Consider the following 11,887-nt stretch of genomic DNA (forward strand, 5'->3'; position numbering starts at 1 on the left):
GGCTCAGGTCATGATCCCAGGGTCCTGGGATTGAGCCCTGCATCGGGCTCCCTGCTCAGCCGGGAAGCCTGCTTCTCCTTCTCCCACTCCCCCTGCTTGTGTTCCCCTCTCTTGCTGTCTCTCTCTGTCAAATAAATAAATAAAATCTTAAAAAAAAAATTCTCAATTCCTGGGGCACGTGGGTGGCTCAGTAGATTAAGCATCTGCCTCTGGCTCAGGTCATGATCTTAGAGTTCTGGGATCAAACCCCACATTGGGCTCCCTGCTCAGCAAGGAGTCTGCTTCTCCCTCTCCCTCTCCTTCTGCCCTACCCCCCAGCTTGACCTAGGGCACGCAAGCACGTGTGCGCTCTCTCTCTCTCTCCCCCAAATAAATAAATAAATAAATCTTTTTAAAAATTCCCAATTCCTTTAATTTTTCTTTAAGAGGACTGCTCATGTCAAACCAGTAAGAATCCCCATGCTTGATCTAGTCTAGAAACAAACATCAGAGTGGTTTTTAAAGTATATCTCCTTAAAGAGTGTTAGGCTGAGCAAAATAAGTCAATCAGAGAAAGACATGTATCATATGACCTCACTGATATGAGGAATTCTTAATCTCAGGAAACAAACTGAGGGTTGCTGGAGTGGTGGGGGGTGGGAGGGATGGGGCGGCTGGGTGATAGACATTGGGGAGGGTATGTGCTATGGTGAGCGCTGTGAATTGTGCAAGACTGTTGAATCACAGATCTGTACCTCTGAAACAAATAATACATTATATGTTAAAAGATATATATATATCTCCTTAAATAGTCATAGCTGGAGGTCAGTGTACTAATGAATTTCTATGACCACAGCCCAAAATATGTAACATGCACAGATCTTCTGACAACCTGTTGCCTTCCACTGATCATAAATCACATCTACTGGTCCCCCTGAAGTTGGCGGTCACCTCAAATCTCCATGTGCAACAGTTCTTAAGTCATTTTGCTTCTAATCTCTACTTATATAGTTGAGGATTTAGAACCAAAAACAGTATTTTGATTCCTATTAAGTCGTATATTTTTTCACAAAATATTGCAAGTCTTTCATTGTTCAAGGTCTTTTGGGATCTCGATTTTCTCAATACCCCATCTCCCAGTTTTGGCAAATTTACAAATAGGAAAGCATGGGATCTGAATCTTCCTTGAAAATATAAACCTCCAGAGAATTCAGAGCCCAGTGGCTCGAAAAATCTGTTTTAAGTTTCAGTGCAATGAATTTTAAATGAGTTTGTTCTCAGTCCATACACTCATCATTTAAAAAATTCAAATTCCTTACTGAAATTCAGGTACACCAGGATTCCTGACTCCCTGGATTTACTGGCCCAGTTACCATTATCAAAGAAGGAAATGTTAGTCTGACTTGTCATTGGTTTCCCAATGAAACCAAGTTAGAATGTCATGATTCTTGTATCTTCTTCCACTTTTTGATAAATTATCCTTTTAATTATTTGTTCTAGAATAGTATTTTTCAACAGATATATAATGCTAAACACACATACAATCTTAAATGTACTAGTAGCCACATGTAAAAATATAAAAATAAACAGTTACAATTATTTTACTAATATGTTGTATTTAACCTAATATATTCAAAATATCATTTTAACATGTAATCAATATAAAAATAATTATTGAGAATATTTACATTCCTTTTTTTTTACATTAAGTTTTCACATAAGTGAAATCAGCATGTGTTTCACAATTATAGCACATTTTAATTCACTTAAGAATTTGGCTCCTCATTTGCATTAGCCATATTTCAAGTGCTCAAGAGCCACATGACTAGTGGATACTGTAGTGAATGATACAGTTACAGGGTCTCTGAGGTTTATTTAACCACCTTTCATGTTTTGAAAATTCAGAATGGCACCCATCTTTCAGGCTTTTGGCATTTTGTCCTTATTTAACAATTTCCGAATTAGAAGATTTGGTCAGTTACCTCGAGACTGTGGAACGTAATCTGTCCTCGTCAGCATACTCAAACACATTCAAAATAACTAGGTCATCCCTATTAATACTTCCCCTATCCTGACTTCAGTGAAATTTGGATAATTTGTGGACCACATCCTTTGTTTTGAAGAGAAGCAATGTGGGTCCTGAAGACAGTTCTAGAATTTAATCCAGCTATGCCACAGATTGCCTGGCTAACCTCAGACACATTATTATAGTTCTCTATAAACAACAATATGAATAGGATTTACCTTACTTAATTATGGTGATGAATAAATAAGTAGATGTTAAGTGCTTAGCACAGTGTCTGGCATAGAGTAATTGCTCAAAAAATATTAGATGATGGGCAGGGAATATAAAGTGAGAGAGGATGCTTCCTTTCCCTTTGTCATCCATCAACTCCCACCAACTAGGTTATTAGTTCCTTGTTCTTTCTGTTCTAACATACAACGAAAAACCTTCAACCTCTGTTTATTAGAAATTAATTTAGTTTATGGCCTCTTCTATTCTCCTTTCTCAGATAAATAATGATTCACCCAAATCTCATTACTGACCCCAACCCCTCAAAAACATGCATCCTCCTTTTTTCTTCTCTGAATCTTACCTTGACAGGGACTGCAGCCAGTAAGTCTTCCAAACTTTTACCTAGGATCCCAGCCAGATTTTCATCCAGATACCAAGAACCATCTGCATTCTGAAGGGAAATCAGCTGCACAAGATGATTATCTCCAAAGACTTTGGGGAAGAAAAAAAGAGAGGATGAGAAATTAGGGAGCTACTGACCCCTTAGCATACCTGAGAAAGACAGATCTGACTTCAGAGACAGGCTATCGCAAGAGTGAAGAGTGAAGCAGATCCTACCAAGACACCTGTTTAGTCTTTCCTTTGTTTTCTCTGTGACAATGTAGGCCACCTGAGTGGTACACTAACTCTAGGGGTGCTACACTTAAAAATTTAGCAATAAGAAAATGATAAAGCTGCTTAAAGTTTTATCCAGTCCTATTAATGGGCCTGAAAACTTGACATATATTAAAGAATTCTAGACCAATATAGCTTGAATTTTATTTTTAAAAAATTTCAAAAGAAAACCAAAAGAACAGAACAGATCAATAAAACTAGGAGCTGGTTCTTTGAAAAAATTAACAAGATTGATAAACCTCTGGCCAGACTTATCAAAAAGAGACAGGACCCAAATAAACAAATTCATGAATGAAAGAGGAGAGATCACAACCAACACCAAAGAAATACAAACAATTATAAGAACATATTATGAGCAACTCTATGCCAGCAAATTAGATAACCTGGAAGAAATGGAGGCATTCCTAGAGATGTATCAGCTACCAAAACTGAACCAGGAAGAAATAGAAAACCTGAACAGACCTATAACCACTAAGGAAATTGAAGCAGTCTTCAAAAATCTCCCAAAAAACAAAAGCCCAGGGCCAGATGGCTTCCCAGGGGAATTCTACCAAACATTTAAAGAAGAATTAATACCTATTCTTCTGAAGCTGTTCCAAAAACCAGAAATGGAAAGAAAACTTCCAAACTCATTTTATAAGGCCAGCATTACCTTGATCCCAAAACCAGAAAAAGACCACATCAAGAAGGAGAATTACAGACCAATATCCTTGATGAACATGGATGCAAAAATTCTCACCAAAATACTAGCCAATAGGATCCAACAGTACGTTAAAAAGATTATTCACTATGACCAAGTGGAATTTATCCCTGGGCTGCAAGGTTGGTTCAACATCTGCAAATCACTCAATGTGATACAATACATTAATAAAAGAAAAAACAAGAACCATTTGATCCTCTCAACAGATGCAGAAAAAGCATTTGACAAAGTACAGCATCCTTTCTTTTTTTTTTTAGTATCTTTTTTTTAAATTTTTTATTGTTACGTTAATCACCATACATTACATCATTAGTTTTAGATGTAGTGTTCCATGATGCATTGTTTGTGCATAACACCCAGTGCTCCATGCAGAACGTGCCCTCTTTAATACCCATCACCAGGCTAACCCATCCTCCCACCCCTCTCCCCTCTAGAACCCTCAGTTTGTTTTTCAGAGTCCATTGTCTCTCATGGTTCGTCTCCCCCTCTGATTTCCCCCCATTCATTCTTCCCCTCCTGCTATCTTTTTTTTTTTTCTTAACATATATTGCATTATTTGTTTCAGAGATTCAACAGTCTTGCACAATTCACAGCACTTACCAGAGCACATACCCTCCCAGTGTCTATCACCCAGTCACCCCATCCCTCCCACCCCACCCCCCACTCCAGCAACCCTCAGTATGTTTCCTGAGATTAGGAATGCCTCATATCAGTGAGGTCATATGATACAGGTCTTTCTCTGATTGACTTATTTCGCTCAGCATAACACCCTCCAGTTCCATCCCCGTCGTTGCAAATGGCAAGATCTCATTCCTTTTGGTGGCTGCATAATATTCCATTGTATATATATACCACATCTTCTTTATCCATTCATAGGACAGCATCCTTTCTTGATCAAAACTCTTCAGAGTGCAGGGATAGAGGGTACATACCTCAATATCATAAAAGCCATCTATGAAAAACCCACAGTGAATATCATTCTCAATGGGGAAAAACTGAGAGCTTTCCCCCTAAGGTCAGGAACACGGCAGGAATGTCCACTATCACCACTGCTATTCAACATAGTCCTAGAAGTCATAGCCACAGCAATCAGACAACAAAAAGAAATCAAAGGCATCCGAATGGGCAAAGAAGAAGCCAAACTCTCACTCCTTGCAGATGATATGATACTTTATGTGGAAAACCCAAAAGATTCCACCCCAAAACTGCTAGAACTCATACAGGAATTCAGTAAAGTGGCAGGATATAAAATCAATGCACAGAAGTCAGTGGCATTCCTATACACCAACAACAAGACAGAAGAAAGAGAAATTAAGGAGTCGATCGCATTTACAATTGCACCCAAAACCATAAGATACCTAGGAATAAATCTAACCAAAGAGGCAAAGAATCTGTACTCAGAAAACTATAAAACACTGGAGGAAGACGCAAAGAAATGGAAAAATGTTCCATGCTCATGGATTGGAAGAACAAATATTGTGAAGATGTCAATGCTACCTAGAGCAATCTACACATTCAATGCAATCCCTATCAAAATACCATCTACTTTTTTCAAAGAAATGGAACAAATAATCCTAAAATTTGTATGGAACCAGAAAAGACCCCGCATAGCCAGAGGAATGTTGAAAAAGAAAAGCAAAGCTGGCGCCATCACAATTCCGGACTTCCAGCTCTATTACAAAGCTGTGATCATCAAGACACTATGGTAGTGGCACAAAAACAGACACATCGATCAATGGAACAGAATAGAGAGCCCAGAAATGGACCCTCAACTCTATGGTCAACTAATCTTCGACAAAGCAGGAAAGAATGTCTAGTGGAAAAAAGTCTCTTCAACAAATGGTGTTGGGAAAATTGGACAGCCACATGCAGAAGAATGAAACTGGACCATTTCCTTACACCACACACAAAAATAGACTCCAAATGGTTGAAAGACCTCAATGTGAGATAGGAGTCCACCCAAATCCTAAAGGAGAACACAGGCAACAACCTCTTCGACCTCAGCTGCAGCAACTTCTTCCTAGAAACATCGCCAAAGGCAAGGGAAGCAAGGGCAAAAATGAACTATTGGGACTTCATCAAGATAAAAAGCTTTTGCACAGCATGGAAACAGTCAACAAAACCAAAAGACAACCGACAGAATGGGAGAAGATATTTGCAAATGACATATCAGATAAAGGGCTAGTATCCAAAATCTATAAAGAACTCATCAAACTCAACACCCAAAGAACAAACGATCCAATCAAGAAATGGGCAGAAGACATGAACAGACATTTTTCCAAAGACATGCAAATGGCCAACAGACACATGAAAAAGTGTCTCAACATCGCTCGGCATCAGGGAAATCCAAATCCAAATCAAAACCTCAATGAGATACCACCTCACACCAGTCAGAATGGCTAAAATTAACAAGTCAGGAAACGACAGATGTTGGCGGGGATGCGGAGAAAGGGGAACCCTCCTACACCGTTGCTGGGAATGCAAGCTGGTGCAGCCACTCTGGAAAACAGTAGGGAGGTTCCTCAAAAAGTTGAAAATAGAGTTACCATATGATCCAGCAATTGCACTACTGGGTATTTACCCCAAAGATACAAAAGTAGGGATCCGAAAGGGTACTTGCACCCCAATGTTTATAGCAGCAATGTCCACAATAGCCAAACTGTGGAAAGAGCCAAGATGTCCATCAACAGATGAATGGATAAAGAAGAAGTGGGGGCGCCTGGGTGGCTCAGTTGGTTAAGCGACTGCCTTCGGCTCAGGTCATGATCCTGGAGTCCCGGGATCGAGTCCCGCATCGGGCTCCCTGCTCGGCAGGGAGTCTGCTTCTCCCTCTGACCCTCCTCCCTCTCATGCTCTCTGTATCTCATTCTCTCTGTCTCAAATAAATAAATAAAATCTTTAAAAAAAAAAAAAAAGAAGAAGTGGTATATATATACAATGGAATATTATGCAGCCATCAAAAGGAATGAGATCTTGCCATTTGCAATGATGTGGATGGAACTGGAGGGTGTTATGCTGAGCGAAATAAGTCAATCAGAGAAAGACATGTATCATATGACCTCACTGATATGAGGAATTCTTAATCTCAGGAAACAAACTGAGGGTTGCTGGAGTGGTGGGTGGTGGGAGCGATGGGGTGGCTAGGTGATAGACATTGGGGAGAGTATGTGCTATGGTGAGCGCTATGAATTGTGTAAGACTGTGAATCACAGACCTGTACCTCTGAAACAAATAATACATTATATGTTAAAAAAAAAAAAAGAAGATAGCAGGAGGGGAAGAATGAAGGGGGGGAATCGAAGGGGGAGATGAACCATGAGAGACTATGGACTCCGAAAAACAAACTGAGGGTTCTAGAGGGGAGGGGGGTGGGAGGATGGGTTAGCCTGGTGATGGGTATTAAAGAGGGCACGTTCTGCATGGAGCACTGGGTGTTATACGCAAACAATGAATCATGGAACAGTACATCAAAAACTAATGATGTAATGTATGGTGATTAACATAACATAATTAAAAAAAAAATAGTAGTTGCTAATTAGTTCACAAGAACCAGAAGCTTAACACTCCTGGGTAATTTTTCTCTCTACTCTGTTAAGAGCATTTGTAAGAGAGAAAGGTTGAAGCTGGAATATTCCAAGTTGGGAAGGCCTAGGGAACTAACAAAAAGCGAGAAGCTACTCTGTGACTAACATTAAGAATTTTCTCATGATAACCCTGTAAGGTGAGTAGTTGTACAGCTGAGGGAGAAGTGACTTAATTTATCTAAAACTCCACAGTAATTGGGAAGACAGAGATCTGACTGCACCTGAGACCTTGAAGCCCTCTCTTTAACTAGCAACCTAAAGAGAATGAATAAGTAGAGGGTAAATGGCAAATAAGATGTATAAACGATTAAACAGCTGTATACCACAAACTCTTGCTACAAAGATCGGAGACTAAAAAGAAGTTGCCTTTAAGCCAATTTTAGTAGAAAAGGTACTTCTTGGTGACAAAATGTACTTTGACTCAATATGTCATGTATATGAGAAGCCCAGCTGTTTGGAACACAAGGTAATGACCAAGAATACCCTTTGGTGACAGAACAGAAGTCATTAGCCAGCATCAGGAAGATGTCTTTTCAAACCCAACTTGTAAAAGGCTGACCAGTGCAGCAGGTGGCCCAAACAGGGTGGCAGCAGAGTTCTGCAGGGGGAGGCCCCCAGCCTGCTGAGATGGCAATGTTTAACCAGGGCTTGACCCAGACTCTGCTGGCTACGTTTCAGGGTCCTATACCATAGACTAATCTAAGGCTGACCCTGGCAAACATAGAGACTGGACAAATCTCACCCTCTGCCTGACACTTTTCAAACAGATTACCTCCTAGCTAGAGAAAGCCAAAGGAAGTAGAGCATGGAAGATTAGTTCTTCGGGCCCACAGAGCAGAGAAGAGAACTGAGGCCCACCTCACCTGTACAATGAGTTTCAAAGTTGGTCCTATTGGTGGGAAAATGAGCCCTTTCCATTGAGGAGAGGCCATTGGAGGAAACATGCATTTCTTCTTTAGTCTATGACCAAGAGCATGGGGTTTGTCTAGTCCTACACAGGTGAGAGACAAACACGGGTGAGAAAAAGTCCCCGAAAAGATGCTTACCTAGAGCGCACAGGTCCTTGCTAACCATGGGCTTACAGGGTTTGCAACCATCCTGCTGATCTGGCATACCCACATAATGACTGGTCCGTGTGGACTGAGATGCAGGGGAAAAGTAGGAGGACTTGGCATTTGGAAGAGCTGAAAAACACCAGTACAGACATTAAGACTGAGGCTTCTCTGCCTCTCTGCTATTGGCAAAGGGCCCTGAGAATGCCCTCCTATCCATGTCTGCCTCAGCCACCACATTTACTGAGCATTTTTTTCTTCTCCCATGAGCCCACCTCCTACATACACCCTCACCACCTGAGCCCTTCCTACTGTGTCCTCTGGAACCCTTGATACCTGACAATGATCTTTCCTGCATCTTTCCTTTCATTACAGGAGGCTTTTTCCAACTACTTGTTTTAACTTAAAAACTAATTTTTTTCTTCCAAAAACTGTTCTCCCCCTATCCCTCTCAGAGGGTGCTCTCTCAAAGTACTACATAGCCCAAGTACCCAGGTTTGGAAGGTGGGATTGGCAACCTCTTCAGTCCCAATTGTGGCATCCAGCTCATTACCGCTCCACCCTCATCTGGATTGCCTTCCTCATATTCTTAATGCTATCAACCTCCAACCTCTCTGTCACTTCCCATTATTCACTGAAGTATCAGAATGCTAGTTTCTAGACTTGCACTTCATTGCAAGGCCTGCCCTCATCTGGAGAGATTTCGGTACCCTTGTAGATAACCTATCCAGCACCCTCATTCAAAGCTTCTTGACTTCCTCAAATCAAAGGGCTTCAGCTTCCATTCTATTTCAGTCACTCCCTCCCAAGCCAGAATCTCATTATCCAGCAAAACTGTTCCACCTGTCAAAAACAAATTGGGAGAACACACACACACACACACACACACTAATCCTACTTTTTAAATATGGTCTCCAATTTTTGCAGCCTTCTAACTCAGAGATCTGTCTTTTACCTGGCCTTTGACTTCATCTGGATCTCTCAGTCTGTGTCTCCTCTGCTTTTTCCCTATGATCCACTTCCTTCTGTCTTTAGTCTCTTTTCTATTTAGCTTCAATCCCAGGTCCCACACTTCACCACTCTCTTACCAGTCTTTCCAAGTATCTGATTTCCTTTTCATCACACCCATCTGGCAAAACCCCAACCTCGAAAATGAGTCAACACTCTGCCCCCTTTGTTCTTCCACCAAAGCTGCTGAGTCCTGCTGAAATGAATCACATGGGGTATGCTTCCCTTTGCTAGTTTAGTGCCACTAAAAAAGTCAAGGTATCAAAATTAAACTGGACCCTCAACACTCCTTGGCAAATGCCTTATTTCTCCCTGGGAATTTCACTCTCCAGTTGTCCATGGAGCTACCGCAAACCCTTTCCTCAAACCCTCTATTCTACCACTTCTTGTTTCATACTCATTAGTGAATTTTGCTGTCTCTTTCACTAAAACTATTGAAAACCTGGGGCGCCTGGGTGGCTCAGTTGTTAAGCATCTGCCTTCAGCTCAGGTCATGATCCCAGGGTCCTGGGATCGAGCCCTGCATCGGGCTCCCTGCTCAGCAGGAAGCCTGCTTCTCCCTCTCCCACTCCCCCTGCTTGTGTTCCCTCTCTCACTGTCAAATAAATAAATAAAATCTTAAGAAAAAAAAAACTATTGAAAAAAACCTATCAGACAGAAACTCCAAGCTCTTGCCTCTCAGCCTGTGAACTAGAACCGAATCCTACCACCTTTCCTCCTCTTCCTGGCAACAGTGGGAGAGTGTCCTAATACTTGTCGTGTTACAGGCTAATCCTTCCACTGCTGCTCTGTGGGTCATCCTCTCTTCCTCAAACACCTGTTTCAATTAACTACCCTTTTCCCCTCCCCAAAAATGTCAACCCTCTCTGCTGACACTCTCCTACTGGTGTTACAACATCCTCAAATCTCTCGCATTCTGAAATTTTAAAGAGATATAATAAACACATAAAAATCCACCTCAACTCTACAACTTCTATACATGTCACTCTCTATTTATTCCCCTTTTCAGCTAACTGTTTATCAAAAGTGTCTATACACTCATTTCCCACCTCTCTTTCTCTTTAACATTCTGTAATATGGATTCCTTCCCAATCTAAGCCAATGAAATTGCTCTTGATTACATTAACAAGAACTTCTTTGATAGCAACCCCATCATCCCCTTTCAAGTTTTTACTTTGACTTGTCTGCAGTATCTGATACTTTGGTAATTCCCTTTGTTATATCATAGTTTCCTTTGTTTTGAATATGCACTCACTTCTTTTCTTCCTTCTTCATTCCTTTTTTATTCTGGTTTAAGGAATGCTCTGCTACCCATCCCTAGATACTGGGTTTTCTTCAGTGTTTCAATCTCATCCCCCTTTCATCTCACTCTATACCTGCCCCATGAATAATCTCAACTATTCTCCTGATTTTAGTTATGACCTAGATGTTAAATATTGCCAGATGTGTATCTTTATCCCTGAGCTCTCCTCTGAACACCAGCCCATCTATTTGTTTTTCTACTGGACATCTTCATGTGCATATTCCATAGGGATCTCAAGTTCAAAATACTCAAAAATAATTCAACATATCTTCTAAAATTGCTCCTATACTTTTGTTACTTTATTTAAATAAATGATACCGTTATATACGCAGTTGTCTAAACAAAACTCTGGGCTCACCTTGAAGCCTGCCTCTACAACTCACATCACATATTCCCCTCCAGCCACAGAATCCTGCCCGGGAAATTTCTCCACCTGATGCTAACCTTTAAGCCCCTCATATCTATACTCAAGCTTGCTTGGCTTTCACCTGGGACACCCATTCCCTAACACTCCCAGATCACTCCCATCAGCCATCTGTATAATCATTAACCATTGAATTATCAATAGGATCAGCTTCAGATTTAGACAGTTTGAATACTCAGGGTTTATGTGTACTTTCTGTTTCACTTGTCCTTGTTTTTTTTCCCCTTGGATTATTTAAAATCTCCTTGCCTATGGCATATTTTCTAGTTCCCTAGAAAGGCACCACACCAGCCAGAAATCCTAGATGTGGAGAGATAGGGAAAAAAATTCAACGTCACAGGCTTTTACTTCAAATGATGTGTTTCGATATCCAGAGCCCCTTAATTTACATGAGTTCCAGGAGGGTAAAACTCACCACATCCATGGTATTGTGGCATCATTGAAGCTGCACCCAACAGAATTGGCCTTGGAACGTCCCTACAAGTCAGGGGTCCCTGAACTGGCTTGTTGACATTCTTGTTGACCGCAATGAAGGCTGTCTGGGAGCTTATGACTCCACAATCAATGCTGATTTTCAGCACATCTTTTTTATCTTTTGCTGGAGTATCCCTGAAGCCCATGTCCTTGGCCCGGAGAAAGGACTTGGCAGCAAGGCGGTGAATGGTGAAGCTAAAAGAGAATCATCCCCATGACTTAGGGAAGAGCATGCATGTGCCAGTTACTGAGGGCCCTCAGAAATTAGCATTGGCAGAATGAGGAAAATGCCAGATAAAGGAAGAGATAAGACTTGAATGGGTTAGAAAGGTAAAGTGATTGTAGGGACACAACTGAGCCCCCCAAATTAAGAGAAAGAAACCAACCCTCTCAATGATGGCAGAGAAGAAAGAAAGAAAGAAAGAAAGAAAGAAAGAAAGAAAGAAAGAAAG

The 11,887-nt window shown here is 41.0% G+C and overlaps 1 protein-coding gene across 1 annotated transcript in view; it reads right to left on the reverse strand.

Annotated features, from left to right (window-relative positions):
• VWA5A (von Willebrand factor A domain containing 5A) overlaps positions 1–11,887 on the reverse strand; it is a 36,814-nt gene that overhangs the window by 3,307 nt on the left and 21,620 nt on the right. The window contains exons 15-17 of the mRNA XM_044919449.1: positions 11,377–11,630; positions 8,221–8,358; positions 2,577–2,707 (exon numbers count right to left, since the gene is read on the reverse strand). Coding sequence (XP_044775384.1) covers positions 2,577–2,707; positions 8,221–8,358; positions 11,377–11,630 — 523 coding nt within the window. The remainder of the gene's footprint in view (positions 1–2,576; positions 2,708–8,220; positions 8,359–11,376; positions 11,631–11,887) is intronic.

This window comes from Neomonachus schauinslandi, chromosome 11 (assembly GCF_002201575.2).
Source record: "Neomonachus schauinslandi chromosome 11, ASM220157v2, whole genome shotgun sequence".
Classification (NCBI taxonomy): Eukaryota; Metazoa; Chordata; class Mammalia; order Carnivora; family Phocidae; genus Neomonachus; species Neomonachus schauinslandi.